This window comes from Pelobates fuscus, chromosome 7, assembly GCF_036172605.1.
Source record: "Pelobates fuscus isolate aPelFus1 chromosome 7, aPelFus1.pri, whole genome shotgun sequence".
Lineage (NCBI taxonomy): Eukaryota > Metazoa > Chordata > Amphibia > Anura > Pelobatidae > Pelobates > Pelobates fuscus.
Window position 1 is genome coordinate 170326310 of NC_086323.1, and position 22539 is coordinate 170348848.

At 41.1% G+C, this 22539-nt stretch overlaps 1 protein-coding gene across 3 annotated transcripts in view; it reads left to right on the top strand.

Moving 5' to 3' along the window:
* Positions 1-22539, top strand: part of PHF2 (PHD finger protein 2) — a 223977-nt gene that overhangs the window by 111631 nt on the left and 89807 nt on the right. For all 3 annotated transcript variants that reach the window (XM_063426922.1, XM_063426921.1, XM_063426923.1), the window contains exons 6-7: positions 7907-8093; positions 8264-8426. In XM_063426922.1, coding sequence (XP_063282992.1) covers positions 7907-8093; positions 8264-8426 — 350 coding nt within the window. The remainder of the gene's footprint in view (positions 1-7906; positions 8094-8263; positions 8427-22539) is intronic.

Sequence of the window (22539 nt, forward strand, 5' to 3'; positions counted from 1 at the left end):
TGCCTGGGTAAGTCTTGGGCTTAGTCAAGGGATATAGGGCCCTAGATTCTCCGTTGGGCGGGGACCGGGATGTCCCCCACCGGTCCAAAGGGGGGGGGGGTGCGTGTAGTGCACTCTGCTGGCTGCTTGCGGTTGGCGGGAGAGCGGCCGTCTCTCCTCGCCACCTTCCACGGTAGGCCTCACTTTGCCGGTGTGGTGCCCGTTCGTCTTAAGAGTCGAGTTTAGCATCCTTCGATTCCGACGGGTCACCTTGACTCTGCGAGCCCCCTCACAGGAGGTTTGTGGCTCTATAGCCCGATTAAACCGTGGATTTTGTAGCCATACTACAGGAGCTCAAGCATGGCACATCTTGCTGGCTCGCGAGTTAGGCTCCGCCCCAACTGAAAGTTTTTTTTAAATGCATTTCTTTATTTTCTTTAAATAATTATACTTGTCCAGTAGTTCATAGTTCATCTATGCGCAATGTGAGCATTTATTACAGTATTTCTAGGTTAAGAGACAGAAAACATTTTATTATAAAATGCATCTTGCTTTGCATTCTATTCTACATACAAATCTGGCCTTTTTCTTTTTTTTTTTTAACATTTTCTTTATTTATTTATTTCTGTTATGTAATGTTTTAGAGAACTGATTTGCAAATTGTATTCATAATTGTCTATCTACATACAAATCTGGCCTTTTTTAATTATTTATTTATTTATTTATTTATTTCTGTTATGTAATGTTTTAAAGAGAGAACTGATTTGCAAATTGTATTCATAATTATCTATCCATAATGTGGATTGTTACTCCTTGAATACATAGCAGTAAATATATCCATATAAGAAGTATAACAGTTTGTGTAAGAATAGTGTAGTCTTGTTTTGTTTTTGCACTCCCCGTGCTTTTTGACTTCTGTAATCCTTGTCATTTTATTCACTTTACCTTTGTCTGCCTGCCTGGCTTGTGGACTGTTGGCAAAGACATATCCTTATTGACTTTGAATTGTACATTCCCTCAAGAAGGCTTGTCTTGATTATACACCACTGTTGTATGTGTATCTTTGTTAGTTCAGCTTTCCTTTTTTATTTATATTTCTTTAATTCCATTTGCTAAATTCCCTTATTTTTGATAATCCATATTTGTGTTGCTGTCAAGTGGCTCCTACCACTAGCTTTGATTTTGATTATTTAAAAGATGTAAACGGATAAAAATCATCCCACCCTTTTATCAGTAGTAATTGTAGGTTTATTCACTAAAGTGTAAATTGTTTGGAATTCAAAATTAATCTGAAATTTAAAGCCAAAATAGCTGAATTCTTTTGTGACTAGTCTTTCATGGGTTAGCCTTTATTGTGGGGATTATTTCATACCCATTTTCTACAAATGGGGAATAATGCACATGTAAAAATGCATTTATAATAAGGTAATACTCTTGATAACATTTAGCTTAGTTGTGATGTTCATATTCATTTGATATATATTTTTTGAAGCTCAGCAATAAGCAAATATTTCAATGTTTTACTTGCACACAATGCACACAAACTAAAACACCTATTGTTTTCTTTATATTGTTATAAGTTATGGGGTGAAATAATTACCTGGTGTTTCTATGCTTGTGTGCATAACCTTAGGTTAGGGCATAGCCTTCTTCATTTCTAATAAACATTTAAATTATTAAAAGTCTTGAATAATTAGAAGCAGCATCTATTATGTATACTACACTGATTTGAAAAGGCAGCATATGATAATAAATTATATAAATGTTGGATCGGAGAGCACATACAGTGTACATATATAAACACCAAAATTTACCAGTTAAGTGACACCCAATGCCAGACACAATCTATACAAAATAGCACACCTCACATTCATTTGTAGCAGGTACCATGCAATTGCGATACACATATTGTACCTACTTCTGCACAATGCAGACACCAGTTATTTTTTTGTTTGTTATTTTTTAAAATCAATGTAGTCTAAATGTTGGACGATGCACACTGGAAAGTCAGCTGATTGTGTTACTGATGTGCCACTTAGATATTTGGCACAATTAAGAGACAGCAGATGGACACACAGACCATGCATAAACAGGACCGGAGTCACTCTATTTGGCATGGCTAAGGAGGGGTTGAGAGATGGATACCACTTAAGTGCTTCAAATTGTTTTTTTTTGCCTTCTTTTGGATCAACAGCAAAAAACAAATGTGAGGAAGGCTGAACTTGATGGACGCAAGTCTCTTTTCAGCTTTGTAACTATATAACTTGCCATCTGGAAGACTGATAATCATCTACGAGGAGCATTGGCATAACGATCCTATTACATTAAGTAATAATGCCATCAGCCATGTGATGACTGTGATGTTGGCTACCATACATTTCATGGCATCTGGAGCTTTTCCAGCCATCTCTTATCTATTTATTTCAAGAATCATACAGCTCTGTGTCTCCAGGATCCTGACATAAATCCTAGAGGTATATACACTGCTTCACATCTCACAATTTCAGTGATGTAAAGAGAGATTCTATGCGCTGGGTGTTGATTCCAATGTTAAAGGATCTGTTAACTACACACAGGCGTGCATAGTCATCTAATTGAAACTTCCACCATTAACTTAAAAGGAAAACATACTGCTCTGTTAGCACCATTGTGGTCTGTGCCATCCTTGGCATTATGCATTTGCCACCATGTTTCCTGTCAGAGTACACTGATGCATATATTATCACGCATATATCTGTGTGCACCAAATGACTACTCACCCTTGTGACAAAATGCAGGACATTGCCCAACACAGGTGCATTCATTGACATTTGACCAATACCTGTGTGTTGTTTTTCATGGTTGCTTTACATTCCTAGCATTCTACAAATGGTACTTGTCTTTTGGTGTTTGTTCACACTGTGGAGGTGTCTGCTTGACACTTTTACATGTTCCCCCTGTGTATACGCATAGCAGCAACAGCAGCTGCTGGCTCAAAACATGCAGTATCTGTTGCAATAGAAGCTGGAGGAGATCGAAGGAATGGTATAGGCAGGTGATGAGCTGGCAGATGAGGTTGCAACTAGAAATCTGGTTGCAGATAGAATTATTGGTGTGCATTAAGAGGTTAATGATTTTTCAGTAGTGGCCTGTTTAAAAAAAAAAAAGGAAAAAAAAGCAAATCATCAGGAATGCATCCAAAAAATAATATAACGCAAGGGTGAGGTTGAAGGAACCTGAAAGGAAATTATAGAAAGCATAAGTGTTCCTATAAAAGGGCTTATTTACTAAATACTAAATGGCGAAAATCTGATGAAAATATCCAAATTCCAACCAGAATGGCAATTCTCATAGTAACTGAAGCAATTTCCAGTAAGAATTTGGTCAACCCAACGGAATCCGTAACAATTGAACGGGTGCATTTGGTGTTTGGTTCCAAATCAGGGCTTTCCACATCCAAACCCTATATAAGGTATAGGATTCAGAATATGTACAAAGCACCCATTTTTAAACTAGTTAATGGGGAGGGAGACGTTGACAACTCCACCCCCCTCTATTGAATTTTAAGCCGCAACCCAAAGCCAGGGCCTTTCTTTTAATTGCAGCCTCTAGCTGCTCCCTAGCATATGCAAATACTTCACTGAAAGTGCCACTAGAAATTCTCCTGCAGAAATATTTCTGTGTGTCTGTGTTTATATTTTTGTGTTGTGTGTCTTGTCACGTTACACTTATCTACCAGTTTGTGAGCGCCTCCTTATTTTAAAAAAAGTTGAAAAGATTTCAATTAAAAAAACAAACCAAACCATTAGCGTTTATAATGGCAAATTGCACATCGTTCATGTCTTAAAAAAAGAATTGTCTAGACTGAGCTATTGGTTGAGCTCTATTTACGGTAGTTAACAATTTGCACTACTATACTTTGATAGCTTTGATATTGCTTGATTTCAGTAAACTACAAGCAGAGTTAATTCATTTGTTTAACAACTCTTTACTTCGAAAATTACATTAAATTAGTGTTATGTCTGAAAAGTATCTTTTGTTGGGAATGACAAATCTGTGGAATTAATAAGTAAAATTAAAAATAACATTTTACAACACCTACATAATGTTCAAGTGAGCAATCTGTTTTTAGCATTGGGTGCTTTTGTTCATTCCTATAAAACCTGTGTAAAGATCATATCACTGCATTTTATGAACAATTTAGCTATCGTTCTGAGTCTGTTATTAGAATAATTTGTCCTAAAGGCTTTATAAATGGCAACACAGGATTCATAGAAGAAACATTAAGCATGGAAAAAGTGGATCTATTGCACTCTTGGGAACTGCAAAATTTATTACAAAATAGATGAGTTGAGAACAAATTCCAACTCCTATATTTTGCTGTCTCAGTCTAAATTTTGCAATTAGCTTTTAACTACCCCGTTGTTCACTATATAAAGTAAAAATATATAGTTTTTAATTAGATCTTACAGTATTTACTGAGAGACAGGTGTGTGTCTGTATACAGTGCATTAAAAAAAGTATTCAGATCCCATCATTTTTTTTTTGTTGTAATTTTTTTTTTATTTTGCATTCTTATTCTACAAATATTGAAATTATTATTATAAACATTTTTGTCACATCAAATTAAACTCAATACCTTATAATGACAAAACAAAAAAACAGGCGATAGACACCATTGCACATTTATTAAAAGTGCAGTGTTGTTCCGCCCCCACACCTCCCCTGCCACAATGAAAAAAAAGATCCTTCAACCACTTCCAAGGTCTCTCGGTGCTGTCTCTGTCTCCTCTGAAGTCAGCACTGTGGCGAGAGAGGTGTACATTAGACCTTCCCCATAGGAAAGCAGTGAATCGATTCTTTCCTATGTGGATTTGCCAGTTGTTTTACGTAGTTAAACTGTGAAACTTCAGGAAGCGCCTCTAGTGGATCTCTGGGAGTATTTTACATTGCAGGGTTAAGGGGACAGGTACCCTGCACCCAGACCACTTCAATGAGATTAGGTGGTATGGGTGCCTATAGTGTCCCTTTAAAAAAAAAAAAAAAAAAGAAATATCACATTGACATAATTATTCAATGATATAAGACAGTACTTATTTGAAGCAGCTTTATCAGCGATTACAGCCTCAATTCTTTTTGAGAATCATGCGACAAGCTTTGCACAACTGGATTTGTATAGTTTCTGCCATTCATATCTGCAGATTATCTCACGTTCTGTCAGGTTAAATTGGGACCATCAATGGAGTGCTATTTTAAGATCTTGATGTTTGATTGGGTTCAAGTATGGACACTGGCTGGGTCATTCAAGTAAATTCACAGAGTTGTCCCTAAGCCACGCCTGTGTTTTCTTGCTTGTGTCCTTAGGGTAATTGGCTTCTTCGAACATGAATCTTCAGCCCAGTCTGAGGTCGTAAGTGCTTTGGACCAGGTTTTTGTGAACTCTGTGCTTTGCTGTGTTAAGTTTTCCCTCAATCCTAATCTGTATTCAAGTCCCTGCAACTGAAAAACAAATGCTACCACCACCATGCTTTATCATTGGGATCGTATTGCGCAGGTGACAAGCGGTTTCCCCCAGACATGAGACTTTGTATTAATGCTAAACTGTTCATTCTTTGTTAAATTAGACTAGATAATCTGATTTATCAGACTGAGAGTCCTTTAGGTGATTTACGCAAATTCCAAGCAGATTTCATGTGTCTTGCAGTGAGGAGAGGCTTCCATCTGGCCAGTTTGCCATAAAGGCCAGATTGGTAAAGTGTTGGTTGTCCTTCCGCATCGCCATATGTGATCTCTGGAGCTCACCCAAAGTAATCATAGGGTTCTTACCAAGTCCTTCCTTCCCAGATTGCTCCGTTTGTACTGGGTTTTCCAAACTTCTTCCAGTTAAAAATTAACACTGTGCTCTTCGAAAACCTTCAATACTGCCAGTATTTTTTTGTATTCTTCCCTGATCTATGTATAAACACAATCCTGTCTCTGAGCTGTGCAGGCGAATTATCTGACCTCATGGCTTGTTTTTTGCTCTGATATGTATTTACAACTGTGAGATCTTTTATGGACCTAATATGTACATTTCCAAATCATGTCCAAGTAATTTAATTTGCCACAGGTAGACTCCATTCAATGTGTGGAAATATCTCAAAGATGCTTTAAGAGAAACAAGATGCATCTGAGCTAAATTTCAAGTGTCGTAACAAAGGCTCTAATATTTCAAAATCTACACACACATGTATATACATACACACACTAGGCATTGGATTTTAAAAATATAGCCCTGGTGAATAGAAATTCACTCCTGTTGAGTGTGATATGGACTCGCCAGGCTTGCAGTAGCTAGTAACTTTAAGGCCTGGCTAGGACTTAACATGTTAAACCCTGCATATATAATTCATAAAGGTGATCTGTGTGTTGTGGTTAAAGGAGGGAGCACTATAGGGTCAGAAACACAAACATGTATTCATAACCCTATAGTGTTAAAAACATTATGTAGCCCTCCATGACCCCAGAAGTTACGATCTCAGCCAATAACAATGCTTTCCCCTAGGAAAGAATTGGATTGGCTGAGATTGTCAATTCAATTCAGATTATCTCAGGCAAGATGACGGACCGGTGGCAGAGACCAACTCCACCCTGGCCAATCAGCATCTCCTCATAGAGTTCCATAGAATCAATGCATCTCTATAAGGAAAGTTCAGTGTCTCCATGTAGAGAATGGAGACACTGAAAGTCAGTCACAGTGTGCAGCACTGCTCCAGGAAGCTCCTTTAGCAGCCATCTGAGGAGTGGACAGTGGAGGTATCCCTAGGCTGTAATGTAAACACTGCATTTCTTTGATAAGTACATTTTTAACTGTTCATCATGGGTACCATGCATTATAAGATTATAAAACAAGATCTGTCTGTTGAGATAATGTGAAGATAATTTCATATAGAAAAAGTAACAGTCATGTGTTGTTTTTTTTCTTTTAGTTTTCTTTTTTCTTATTTCCTCTGTATCGTAATGATAATACTCTCTCTTTTCTCACTTGCATTTAATTATATTTATTGTCTTTTCTGAATATCTGGATATGAAGTTCTAAATTTAACATGCTGTGCCATAAGGAACGTTTAATATTTAGGCCCCCTATTCAAGAAGTTTGTATGGATGCTATGTGAGCATTAGCCATGGTAGTTGTGGCTAAGGCTGCATAAAGTAATCATAACTAAACAAATAATGACACACTGAAGTACACAGTGTCAATGCTCATGGCTGGATTTGCAAGAGTGACAAAAGTCCCTTTTTAATCCCTTGCCTGCTCTAGTGCTTAGTGCTAGAGTTTTTTTTTTTTTTATTGGTTTTACCCTGTCTTTGTGTTTGGAGTCTTCTATCTTCATTTGATGCAGCATTCCTTTGACTACGATTTCTCTTTCAACTACACAGAGGTTTCTGCACGTTAGGCTGAGCTACTTTAAGAACCAAGAATATACTACATTCCTGTTCTCTTTCTTCTATCCTGGTACCGATTTAAACTTTGCATGTAGGATCCCTTGGTACTCTTAACAACTGCAAAGAACCATTTCATCTTCTGAAGGTTGAATATCCTTTCTTGGTGTCTTCATGTCTTGGTGGCTGACCTCCTTTGTACGATTCTATTCATGAATAGGCCACCAAAGAGCCGTTTGTACTCTACCAATGTTTATTTGTGTATTATTGTCATATTCCATCTATTTCTTTTCTTCCAATTGTGAACAAATGCTAAATATCTAGCCTTTTTGCTTAGTAAAACTTTGCATTAATTTAATTAAAAATGTCTAGCCTAATATTGTACTTCTTTATTGTACATATTGATTTTTCCTGAAGTTCTTTATGGCAATATAATAAGTGGATTGTTGCCCTCACATTATATTGCCAATAGGACCACGGAAGAAGACTGTTTCAGTAACTAAATTCTGTCTCTCTCCTCTTGCAGAATGTCTAGCTTTGTTGAAGCTCCAGATATCGTGAAGAAGCTCTCATGGGCGGAACAGCATTGGCCAGATGACGCCCTTCTGGCAAAACCGAAGGTCAACAAGTATTGTTTGATCTGCGTAAAGGATAGTTATACTGACTTCCACATAGATTCAGGGGGTGCTTCTGCCTGGTACCATGTACTTAAGGTGCGTCTCCTGCATTTATTTCAATTTGGAATCTGCAATATGTTAATTAATTAATATTTTTTCTTCATATATTAGAATGGTTTTACTGCCTGTCATCTCTTATACGTTGTTTTGTAATGTGCACTATATGCTAATGCAGAACATGTTCTGTTTTTTTTTTTTTTTTTTAGGGGGAAAAAATTTTCTATCTCATCAGACCGGCTTCAGCAAACCTTTCTCTGTATGAACGGTGGCAGTCCGCCTCCAATCACTGTGAAATGTTTTTTGCTGATCAAGTGGACAAATGTTACAAGTGCACAGTTAAACAAGGACAAACACTATTTATTCCATCAGGTGAGATATAACTCGATACATGCTGGCATCAAGACCTGCTGGGTTCAAAACTGCGAGTGACAAGATCAAACTCTCAGCAAGTATGTATGGGTGTACGGTTGGATATAGTGTAAAAAGGCACTAAGCAGAGGAGCACTGTAAAAATAAAGCAGGGATGTAGGTTAAATGTGGTGTTAAATGTGTAGTACAGGTGTGTATTGGTATAGATGTATGGGTATTGCGGTGTCATTTGTTTTTGATCAAGAGATTTGTTTGCATTTTTGTTGTACTGATACCGGAGAAACTGACGGAAGCCAAGCACAGAGAGATGGACACAGGTTTCTTCAGGAAGGAAGAGATTCTTTATTGGATCACCGATCGGGACTCAGAGGGACTAGCGTCACCAAAATACAGCAAAGTCTGAGTACTGAATACATAGAGTACATTCCTTATATAGCACTGTAGCTCCTCCCACAATTAACTACACCCACACATACCCTTAACCTATTTAATGAATAGAGTCTAAACTCATCCATCCGGTCTAACCACGTGGCTCATCTGATACAAAGGAGAGGGACGCGTAATTCCAGTTCTTACATTCCTGCACCTGGTCAGTACAGTGATGACAGTATCTTAGCTACGTGTTATTAACTAACTGATACTACAAACACATATACATACATATGCCTTGTGGCAATCTTAGCCTGCTAAACTTGTATTTTACTGGAATTACATCACATTCCCCCCTTTGATGCCTCTGATATTTCACAATTACTTGAGGCATCACTTAACCTTGGTTTGCATATACCTCAGGTTACCATGAACCAGACCAGACTTATCTTATGATGTGAATCTTCAACATTCATCTTCTTGCATTGGTTCTCCCTGATCTAGAGCCTTATACTTATATATCGCCATTATCTGTGCAGCAGCCTTCCTCTCTGCTATACTTCCTATCAGGCTTTGCACAGACCTAACTACTAAGGGTATAAGACACGGTAGGAGTAGACACAACAGTAAAATCAGTAGGACTCCACCTACCGCTGCCTTAAGCCCTCCAAACCACTCATACCAGCTACCAAACCAACTACTTGGATTGTACCCTTTCCATACCTGAGTAGGCACATGCGCTAGTTTAACCATATGGCTAGTAAGCTCAGCTATTGCTTGCCCTTCGTCATCTATTTGAAGACAGCAATTACTTAGGTTAAACTTCCCACATACACCTCCCTCTACTGCCAAAAGGTAATCCAAGGCTAATCTATTTTGGTAGACTGCTGTCCTCATCCTGGTGTTATGCTTCGCTAGAAGATTGAGCGCTTGTGATGTCTCATTTGTGATAATCTCAACCACCGCCTGTAATCTTATAATACGGTCGAGCATATAAATAGGGGTTCTATAACCAAAGGTACCATCCTCAGCCCACGTGGCTGGCCCATAGTAATCTATAATACGCTGGGGAGGCCATTCATTATCTTCCCAGGCGCCTATCTCTATGGGTCCCCTTTTCTTCCTATGATTCACATCATACACTTTAACACCTAAAGTCTCACCTGTTTCAATCGGTAACAAGAAGAAGGATGGTTTGAGCATACCCAACACACATGCCCCTTCCCAGTCCTGTGGCAGCTCCGAATAGGCTTTCTTACCACAGATCCAGTACAAATTTGCTGGGGCTCTCCAAGTAGATGTGATGGATAGATCAAACCACACATCCTTTAAATTGGCATATCTAGCAAACGGGTTAGATGGTTCTGAGACATTTGAAGCCGACCACCAAGTTGTATTCTTTGTATCATCATCATAAGCTTTTTGCCCTAGACAAGTTAATTCTCCTACAGAAGTATTATACATCATTCCTTTCCTTGCTATGCAAACATAACCTATGATGGAGGTCTTTAATCTCCACTCAGATTTACCTCTAACACTCATATGATAATCGGCTTGTGTAGATATTAATTGGTCAACTGCCTCAGAACCGGACATTACCTCCTTTGCTTCCCAAGGCCATTGGTCTCCCATGTTAGTACCTCCACACACATAGCAGTTGGTAACATTAAGACTACCGGCAATACTTTCAGCTAAATCGATGAACAGGTTTTTAGCATTATGGGGGATCTTATTATCTATACTCATCTCTTCGTAAAAGGAATGGTATACTTGATGAGTCTGGGAGGATACCGTATCAGTCTCTATTCCTATAAACAATAATGTCCCAGGATCTAAACCCGTCCCGTATATTTGAAACCCAAATAAATTTCCATACTTATCTAAGAACTTGTCGGGGTTATTAATGAGTATATGGACTGGGTTGCATTCCATAGACTTACAATAAGGGCTAGTCGGCAACTTAGTCACTATCATGTCTTTGTCTACTGTCTGTCCCCAAGTTGCCCACCCCACACAAGACCAATATGGGCAAAAGTTATAATCTCTATTTGGGCATCTAGGACTTACATATTTATTTTTGCTACTGGGACAAATATATTTATCGTTAGACCCATACGTCCTCTCCCATCTAAGATCCCCACATACATTCCACGGCTTTCTACCACTCGATATCGCTTTACACGCATCAAATAGCAGAACACCCGAAGAATGTACGGATTCTAACACCGTTTTATTAATTAGGGTCCCCTGAGGATCTCCATTCCTGAGAGTCAACCAGATTGTACGAGGTTGATACTCCGGACTGAAGCACTTAGGTTCTCCTACTCCTAAATGGCACACACTATAATCTATATTTAAGTATCTACATCTCGATACATCTCCTTTACACTCGTATTGTGAATGCCAAATTAGGGTTTGGGAAATATGGTTACCTGTTCTCGTAGTCTTAATGCATACCTCACAGCTAGGAGTGTCGGTACCTCTACCTTCCTGAATATAAAAACACATGTAAATAAACACAATCAAAAGCACATCTTTCGCCGTCATCCTCAGTCTTCGTCCGTGCGATGGAACCTCAGCTTCCAGGATGTGAGGGCTGCAGGGAATGGAGTTCTGCTCGTCTTCACAGGTGTCCCTTCGAGACTTTCCTGGCTTATACACTATGTGATGGTAAGCGGACAGGCTTTATTATGGCCTTCTCACTCACACCTGTAACAATAAAATTTGTAATCCACAATAATTCCTCGTTACTCCGACTGAGTAGTGCGTTTTAACCGGATCTTGCAGGGATTCTCTGGATCTACTGTAACTTGCCAAGAATCGACTGCTGCTGGTTTAACCCTGGAGTGATGTATCCACGGAGTCACTTCTGCTACTTTTATTGCTGTAGGGGTAGACAAAAGAACAACATAAGGACCTCTCCACTTGGGCCCTAACGGTACATTATTCCACTCTTTAATCCACACTTGATCTCCTGGATGATAACTATGAACAGGGGGATAAATATTCACAGGTAATCTATCTTGTACCCATTTCTGTACCTCCTCCATAGTCTTACCCAACTCTACAACCTGCTGCCGAGTAATTCCTTCTCCCAACTGACTCAAGTCCCCCCTTAAGTTACCAAGTACGGGAGGTGGTCGCCCATACATGATTTCAAAAGGAGAGAGGCCCATCCTTCTGGTAGGGGTACTGCGGATTCGCAATAAGGCTATAGGTAAGAGAACGTTCCACTTAAGTTGGGTTTCCTGACACATTTTAGCCAACTGGTTCTTTATAGTTCTATTCATTCTCTCTACCTTACCAGAACTCTGGGGTCTATATGCAGTATGAAGCCTCCACTTTATACCAAGCATATGAGTCAGTTGTTGTAGGCACTGATGAACAAAAGCTGGACCATTGTCCGATCCTATAGAACAGGGTAGTCCATATCGGGGTATTATTTCTCGTAGCAGGAATCTCACAACTTCTCCTGCTTTCTCTGTACGAGTAGGACATGCTTCTACCCAGCCTGAATAGGTGCACACAATTACCAGCAGGTAACGATGTCCACCCGATTTAGGCATCACTGTAAAGTCTATTTGTAGATCGGACATGGGGAGTCCCCCCATAAACTGAACTCCTGGTGGCTTTACTGGTCCTTGTCTTGCATTATTCTTAGCACACGTTACACATCTGCGTACAATGGCCTGAGTCAAGTTGGACAATCTTGGTATGTAGAAATGTTTTCTAAGAGATTCTTCAGTACTGTCTCTCCCAGAATGTGTCCCGTTGTGATAGTTTTGGACAATTTCTACTGCTAGTGATGCTGGTATAACTATTCTTCCATCTTCTAGCTGATACCACTTGTTCTCCAGATACTTTCCCGGTTCAGTCTTTAACCACTCCTCTTCTTGAGCTGTATAAACTGGAGTCCATTGGGACAGTGGAGTTGGTATAAGAGCAGCTATATGCCCCACATACTCCTGTCTTCCTGATTCAGCAGCACGCTTAGCTGCACTATCTGCCATCCGATTTCCCTTGGTTACATCACCATCACCTCTCAGATGTGCTCGACAATGAATAATACCGACTTCTTTCGGCTCCCACACTGCTTCCAATAGTTGTAGGATTTCAGCTGCGTACTTGATTTCTTTGCCTTCTGAATTCAGTAGTCCTCTTTCTTTATACAAAGCTCCGTGGGCATGAGTGGTTAAAAACGCATACTTAGAGTCCGTATAGATATTTACTCTTAAACCTTCAGCCAATTGTAACGCTCGTGTTAGTGCTATTAATTCTGCCTTTTGTGCTGATGTTCCTTTCGCCAGTGGCCGAGCTTCTATCACCTTGTCTATTGTTGTCACTGCATATCCTGCATAGCGGATCCCTTCTTTCACATAACTACTGCCGTCGGTGTAATATTGAACATCGGGGTTCTGGATGGGAAAATCACGAAGATCTGGTCTACTTGAGAATACTTCATCCATTACTTCCAAACAATCATGTTGACTTTCAGTAGGTTGTGGCAAAAGGGTAGCTGGATTTAAGGTGTTTACAGTCTCTAAATGCACTCTTGGGTTTTCACACAACATTGCTTGATACTTGGTCATACGGCTGTTACTAAACCAATGATTTCCTTTGTAATCCAACAACGTCTGTACTGCATGTGGGACTCGTACATAAAGTTCTTGACCCAGAGTGAGTTTATCGGCTTCAGCTACTAGCAGGGCGGCTGCAGCTACGGCTCTTAGACAAGGTGGAAGTCCGCTGGCCACTGCATCCAGTTGCTTAGACATGTAGGCAACAGGTCTTTGCCATGATCCCAAGTACTGTGTCAATACTCCCACAGCCATTCTTCTTTGCTCGTGTACATATAAGTAGAATGGTCGTGTGTGATCAGGTAGACCTAATGCTGGGGCACTCATCAAAGCCTTCTTCACATCTTCAAATGCCGTTTGCTGTTCTTGGGTCCATAAGAAGGGGTCGTGCTCTGTACCTTTGATAGCTGCGTACAGAGGTTTTGCTAGTATCGCATAGCTGGGAATCCATATCCTACAGAAGCCTGCTGCCCCCAAGAATTCTCGCACTTGTCTTCTATTCTTGGGTATTGGTATTTGGCAGACAGCTTCTTTTCTCTCTGGCCCCATAATTCTTTGACCTTCAGAGATATGGAATCCTAGATACTTGACAGTTGGCAAACACAACTGAGCCTTCTTTCTAGACACCTTGTATCCTGCCTTCCAGAGAATGTGTAGTAGATCGTGCGTTGCTTGCTGACAGATTTCTTTTGTAACTGCTGCTATCAACAAGTCATCTACATATTGTAACAATACACACTCTCCTGGGATGGACTCGAAATCCAATAGATCTTGACTTAGGGCTGAACCAAATAGGGTAGGTGAATTTTTAAACCCTTGGGGCAGTCTTGTCCAAGTCATTTGGCGTTTTGAGCCCGTTACAGCGTTCTCCCACTGGAAAGCGAAAATACATTGACTTTCTGCGGCAATTCGGAGGCAAAAGAAGGCATCTTTGAGATCTAAGACTGTGAAGTAAGTAGCCCCGCCCGGAATTAAAGCAAGCAGGTTATATGGATTGGGTACAACTGGATGTATGCTAACAACCGCATCATTGACTGCTCTTAAGTCCTGCACAGGTCGATACTCATCTGTGCCGGGCTTTTGAACAGGCAGCAATGGGGTGTTCCAGGGGGAAGTACAGAATTTTAGGATACCATACCGTATGAACTTATCCAGATAGGATTGGATGTTCTTCTTAGCCTTCTGCGGAATGTGATATTGTCTTAGGCTCACTGGATAAACCCCATGTTTCAGTTCAATTTTTATTGGTGGAATATTGCGGGCCAGTCCTGGTGGGTTGTTCTCTGCCCAAACTCCTGGTATGTTAAACAATGTCTCATCACTCCTAGGGTTTTGGCTAGTCAACACTGTATAAAGTCGCCACTCTTCTTCCTTTGGTACGGATAAAGTCATAATACCTGAAGGTCCATTAAACTTTAAAGATGTTGTTCCATCTGGTAGGAACGTAATCTGCGCTTGTAATTTGGATAGCATATCACGTCCCAGCAATTGGACTGGACATTCAGGCATATAAAGGAATTGGTGTTTTACTACGTGGCCTCCCAATGTACAGAGTCGACTTTTAAGAACCGGTCTTTCAGCACTTCTTCCAGTTGCTCCTATCACAGTAATAGTCCTTCCAGATGGAGGAGCAACTAGATTAGTCACCACTGAATGTTCAGCACCAGTGTCGATCATGAACGCACTCCTTTTCCCCCCTATTGATACATCGACCATAGGCTCCGCTCGACCAAGGGGGATGGAGCCCGGTCGGTATCAATAGTCCTCCATGACCGTGTCAGCCAATCCTACGAAGTCCCTACCTTCTCTATCGCGGGACCTTTGCGCTGCTGGAATATATCTGTCTTCCCTAACACTTCCTCTGTTCCCATTACTCCCTCTATAACCATTACTCCCTCCGGGGCCTCCTCTACCTCTCGCTCTGCCTCTAAAGTTTCCGTAGCCTGCCCTGGGTAGGACCCTCTCGTACTGCTCTCTTTGCGGACATTCGTTCCTCCAATGCCCTTCTTCCTTGCAATACGCACACTGATCCCTACTCAAAGGCTCCCTACTCCATCTATTATTGCCTCTATCTGGGCCCCGTTTATCTACGCCTGCGATCGCTACCGCTAGCATATCAGCCTTTTTACGCATCTTGCGCTCCTCCTCTTTCTTGCTTTCTGTTTCCCTATTCATATACACCTTATTAGCTACCTCCATTAGTTGGGTGATTGACATACCTGCAAACCCTTCTAGCTTTTGTAGCTTGCGCTTAATATCTCCGTAAGCTTGGCTGACAAAGGCGGAGTTCACCATTCGGGAATTGTCTGCGTCTTCCGGATTAAAGGGGGTGTACAAGCGGTACGCCTCCAATAATCGGTCATAAAAGACACTGGGCGCTTCATCGCTTTTCTGGATCACCTCAACTGTCTTCGACATGTTAATGGCTTTCTTTCCTCCGGCTTTCATGCCAGCAATTATAGCGTCTCTATAGGCTCTGAGTTGAACCATATCAGCACCATTTACGTTCCAATCGGGATCAGTGTTGGGATAATGTGTTGCGGCCCATGCTGCTGGATTAGCTTGGTTCAAAGCACGGGCTCTATCTTCTAATGCTTTAATGGCTGCTTGATTTATTCTTGTCCTTTCCTCATTGTTAAATAAAGTCATTAGTAACTGCTGGCAATCAGCCCATGTCGGATTATGCGTCTGTACTATTGAGGTGAACAGATCAGTCATGGCTTGTGGTTTCTCAGTATACGAGGAATTATGGGTCTTCCAGTTTAAAAGGTCGGTAGTGGTGAAAGGGACATATACGAAGACAGGGTCAGCGTGTGCCATTTGACCTGCGGCATCGATATAAGCTGACCCGGGATTTAAGCGAAGAGGCATCTGATAGTGCTTTAATTGTTGGGCACCAGTCAACTGTCGGGTTTGGATGGGGCTACGTAGGGAAGCGTCAGTCATGGGTTCCGGTCGGGGAGAGATAGGGTATGGGGATGTGGGAGGTTGGTTTTGGGAAAAGGTGGTAAATAGAACACTTCGGGCCGAGCTAGATGAAGCTTGACCGGAAGTCTGAAGTGGCGCCAAATCAGGATATTCATTTTTAATGGAGGTTGGTCTATCTGGTTCCGGAAGGGGAGATTTAGTACGAGGGGGGGTGGATCCTGTACTGGAGGAGGAAGCGGAAGTGGATGAGGGTAGTGAGGGAAGGGTTACAGGACTTCCTGTATTTGCGTCACTTCCTCTTACCGGAAAGTAAGGGGGCGGCAAAGGGATCTCGGACTCAGGGGGCGTGTCCAAAATGGGCCTAACACCAGCCCTAGTGGACGAACAAGTCCTAGCTACCATGAGGCGACACTGTTCCTCGTGGCATGTCCGGAGCCATTTTGGCGAGTCATTTACGGCCTGTCTCCAACAATCAATATAAGGAAACTGGCCGTAAAGTTCAGGCCTACCTGATACAGCCACGTGTAAGCGCTGTACCAGAGTTGGATCCAAACTGCCACGTGGCGGCCATGCCGCAACCAAAGTAGGCCACTCCCTAGTGCACAAAGTGACCAAACGTACAGGAGACATCTTTACCCCAAAATCACAAACTTTGAATCCCTTTTTAAAATTCTTAACCATACATCCTAAGGGATCCGGAATCGTTGACTGCGACGCACCCATATTTAACAGTGGAACGTTGTCGACAACGATTACTATACACGCGTACTATTCAACAGTCACACCCGTTTCCTCTGGCAACAGCACCACGTGGTACGGTTATCAAGTGAAACGTACACAATAACAATAAACACTCAGGGAATTCCCGTACACACACAGCTGCTACACCAGTCACTATATAATCAATATTATGCCCTTTGGCGTAACTACACAGTCACCCACGCTATAATTCTCTATATACGAATTACCCGTCTATAACACACCCCAGTAACATCGTCTTTTACAAATAGCGGTTACAGTACGGTTAGCATAGGTCAAAGCACAAGTTAAGGTCACAATACAATTATTAGTGGTTATGGTGTTAAACATGCAATGGACGACAATGATTAGTACTTATTATATAATGTCAGTAAATATACAGGGTTATGGTACCGTGCACTATAATACAGCAACACACTATTAACACTCTCGCTAGACGGCTGAGCTCGCGCTATCTAACAAGATATACACTTTACTAAACAATCGTTAACACATTTACAATTCCCAACTAAACTATTGGCCAGTACCTTGAATGGACTACCTAAAACTATATACACCCGTTTTGGTTAGCCACACTGCCCAATCACCACATATACATAGCGAGCTAGAGATCCGAATTTACACAGGCGCCTCTTAGTCGCACTATACAACGAGCTAGAGATCCGAATTTACACAGGCGCCTCTTAGTCGTACTATCAAAAGTCTAGTGGGTTCCAAATTTACACGCCTTCCCACTTAGCCCAGATAGGATGAGAACTAGCGAACCGAATTTACACAGGCGCCGCTTAGTCTCCCGGTCCCTCCGACCTAGCGAACGTAATATACACCCTAGAACGCTAGTCTAGACAAGACACCGGTGTCCGGCTAGGGCTATCTTACACCAGGACCCCGCCTGACTAACCAAATCAAACGGTCTGACTAAAGAGCGTTCGATCGAGCGGTGCGCCTTCGCTCCTTCCCTCCGACAGAGGGGGCAGATACAGATTCAAAAACCCCTTTGGGCCTACCGCACAATCGGTATACCCCTAGCGGGTCCTGCCGTCTAAAACAGCAGTTATCTTACCTCCTCGTTCCTGAACCTGAGTTCACACTCATCGACGGGGACACCCCAGCACTTCTCACGTAGAGGCCGATGATCTCCTGGACAACAGACCAGTGGCGCCGAGACGAAGGGAGGTCCACGCAGAAGTTCAGGGGTGCAGCCGTAGAGAACGTGGGCAAAGATAGACCGTCTCACGCCTCTGCCTCTCAGCTACCGTTGAACGATGAGCTTCCCGGCCAATGCACCAAATGATACCGGAGAAACTGACGGAAGCCAAGCACAGAGAGATGGACACAGGTTTCTTCAGGAAGGAAGAGATTCTTTATTGGATCACCGATCGGGACTCAGAGGGACTAGCGTCACCAAAATACAGCAAAGTCTGAGTACTGAATACATAGAGTACATTCCTTATATAGCACTGTAGCTCCTCCCACAATTAACTACACCCACACATACCCTTAACCTATTTAATGAATAGAGTCTAAACTCATCCATCCGGTCTAACCACGTGGCTCATCTGATACAAAGGAGAGGGACGCGTAATTCCAGTTCTTACATTCCTGCACCTGGTCAGTACAGTGATGACAGTATCTTAGCTACGTGTTATTAACTAACTGATACTACAAACACATATACATACATATGCCTTGTGGCAATCTTAGCCTGCTAAACTTGTATTTTACTGGAATTACATCACAGTACAGGTGTACAGTATTTGTGGTATATAATTTGGTTGTGCAAGTTGAATAGTAATATGTGTGTGTGTTTTTTGTACAGGTGTATGTGTTGAACACATGTTTTTTTGTTGTTGTACAGACATGTCTTTTTCAATAGGTGTGCAAGATTACGTACAATAAAAATGTTAATCCCTTGGCACTGCTCTTATATATCTAATACCCCAAACAACAATTATCAAGTGCAAATGTGCAACATTGTGAAATAATGAACGTGTATAAATTTAACAAAAAGCAATATTACAAACTACAGTTTTTTGTGCTCAGCATCCATAAGGTCTTACTACAAATCTAAAATTAATATGGTGCGCAAGCCTATCTAATAGTATGTATACTTAAAAATATATTAAGATTTTTCATTGTCAAAATAATTTTAAAATACATATACAGCGCAATAATGTTTATACAAAGATATTAAAACACTTAAACGAACACTATAGTCACCCAAACAACTTCTGCATAATGAAGCAGTTTTTGTCTATATATTATGTCTCTAATGGCTTACCGTATATACTCGAGTATAAGCCGACCCGAATATAAGCAGAGGCCCCTAATTTTACCCCCCAAAAATGGGAAAATGTATTGACTCGAGTATAAGACTAGGGTGGGTAATGCAGCAGCTACTGATAAATTTCTAAATAAAATTAGATCCTAAAAAAATTATATTAATTTAATTTTTATTTACAGTGTGTGTATATAATGAGTGCAGTGTGTGTGTATGAGTGCAGTGTGTGTATATGAGTGCAGTGTGTATGTGTATGAGTGCAGTGTGTGTGTGAGTGCAGTGTGTGTATGAGTGCAGTGTGTGTATGAGTGCAGTGTGTGTATGAGTGCAGTGTGTTATATGAGTGCAGTGTGTGTGTGTGTGTGTGTGTGTGTGTGTATGAGTGCAGTGTGTGTGTGATGCAGAGTGTGATGCAGAGCCTTGGTGGGGGGTGTTTTTTTTAATATTATTTTTTAATTATAATAATTGTAATTTTTTTGTTATATTAATTTGTTTTATTATTATTATTTATTTATTTATTTTTTAATATTATTATTTTTTTTATTTTTTTTATTATTATTATTTATTTTTTTTCGTCCCCCCTCCCTGCTTGATACATGGCAGGGAGAGGGGCTCTCACTCCCTGGTGGTCCAGTGGCATTGGCCGTTCAGTGGGGGGGGGTGGGGGGGCTGTCAGATAGCACTTACCTCTCCTGCAGCTCCTGTCAGCTCCCTTCTCCTCCGTGCCGGTCCGTTTAGCTCCTCTGTCAGCTCACACTGTAAGTCTCGCAAGAGCCGCACTATGACCCCGCGGCTCTCTGACCGAGGTGCTGAACGGACCACCGCGGAGGAGAAGGGAGCTGACAGGAGCTGCAGGAGAGGTAAGCGCTCGCTGCCAGCCCCCAGTCTGTATTATGGCAAATTGCCATAATACAGACACTGACTCGACACAGCACAAATGTGCTGAAAAACTCGGCTTATACTCGAGTATATACGGTACTTCTCAATTATCTGCTATTTAGGTTATAATGTGTATATTTTTTAAGGTGTTTTTAACAAGAAAAATATCTTCATTTGTGTATAAGTATACATATTATATATGGTGTGTAAGTCTGAAAAAAAAACTATATAATATGTATTTTTTTTCTGTATTAACACTTCAAGTTATTGCATAAGTGGCTACCACACATGCTACCAAGTATTTAGCTTCTCTCCGTGAAAGGGCTAGTGCAGAAGCGCAAGACATCTGAGCACTGGCATGGGAGTTACTCAATAATAAATACAGGGCCACAAGGAAGTGTCATTCTTGTCTCTTTGATTGACAGAGCTTGCTGGTGGAGCTACAATATGATGAAGTGTTCATTGTGCCTAGAATGTACCAAAAAACACAAGAAAGGTATATGAGAAAAAGTGTTCTGTAAAAATAACATTACTTTGAGGGGACACGGCCTGACTGCCAAGGTGGATGGACACACGAGTTGTAGCTTCCCCATTCTACCACTAGAAACATAGAATGTGACGGCAGATAAGAACCATTCGGCCCATCTAGTCTGCCCAATTTTCTAAATACTTTCATTAGTCCTTGGCCTTATCTTATAGTTAGGATACCCTTATGCCTATCCCACGCATGCTTAAACTCCTTAACTGTGTTAACCTCTACCACTTCAGCTGGAAGGCTATTCCATGCATCCACTACCCTCTCAGTAAAGTAATACTTCCTGATATTATTTTTAAACCTTTGTCCCTCTAATTTACGACTATGTCCTCTTGTTCTTCTTTTAAATATAGTCTCCTCCTTTACTGTGTTGATTCCCTTTATGTATTCAAATGTTTCTATCATATCCCCCCTGTCTCGTCTTTCCTCCAAGCTATACATGTTAAGATCCTTTAACCTTTCCTGGTAAGTTTTATCCTGCAATCCATGAACCAGTTTAGTAGCCCTTCTCTGAACTCTCTCTAAGGTATCAATATCCTTCTGAAGATACAGTCTCCAGTACTGCATACAATACTGCAAGTGAGGTCTCACCAGTGTTCTGTACAATGGCATGAGCACTTCCCTCTTTCTACTGCTAATACCTCTCCCTATACAACCAAGCATTCTGCTAGCATGTCCTGCTGCTCTATTACATTGTCTGCCTACCTTTAAGTCATCAGAAATAATCACCCCTAAATCCCTTTCCTCAGATGTTGAGGTTAGGACTCTATCAAATATTCTGTACTCTGCCCGTGGGTTTTTACGTCCAAGATGCATTATCTTGCACTTATCCACATTAAATGTCAGTTTCCACAACTACGACTAGAACTAATCTCAGAGCGACTAGTACTTCTAAGAGTGCCCGTTCATCCGGCATTACACTGACCTGAGCTATCCTTGCATCCATGACTTTGCGGCCTAGCCTTGTTGCCTCCTTTAGCAGACGGGAAAAGTGGAGGATCTCCTGGATCGAGTAGAACTGTTTTTGAGGCATCCTGAGCGGGGAAGAAACTCTTCATTATAGATGTGAAGCCTTATGACAGAGTTTTTTTGGCAACGCATCTATCAATGTACTCAGGAACTCACCTTACAAGTTGCTGAGCAGACTCAGTCCAATGCTCTCCCACTGGGCTGGGAACTCAGATGGACTCAAGTCCATACTGCCGTCGAAATCCCCGGGAGGATCTCTACTATAAGGGACTCTCACAGAACTGTGAACCCACCATTAATAGTGCAAGGATCTGTAGACTATTGGCAATGGTTCTCATACAGCCTTGGCCTGGAGAGGTGGAATACTGGGGCACCCCCGCACTGGCTCATGTGAAGCAATTTCGAATCTTAGTTAAGTATGGGGCAGAGACTGCAAAGTTCATGCTCACCTGGTCAAAACATAGCAAGTTTCCCACAGTGGCTCAATCATGGCATCGACTGAGAGATGATTCAACCAAACTACAAAGAGGCTTTTCATTATTGTACAAGAAAATGTCTGTGGCTTACTAGTTTAGTTTACAATTTTATTTATTTTCTTTAAGCCTTGTTTTGCTTCTTATGACCTGTAAGTTTATAGCGCCATGTATTATATAGCTATGTCCTTGCCATATATGACATGTTTATTATCTCATGTGTTATCTTATTATACCATATTATGACGTGTCTCTATCCTTACTTGACTATTTTCCTTATTACAAAATGAGGTATTGATAGTATTGATATTCTGTACACATAAGACATAGCTCTAAAAATGTC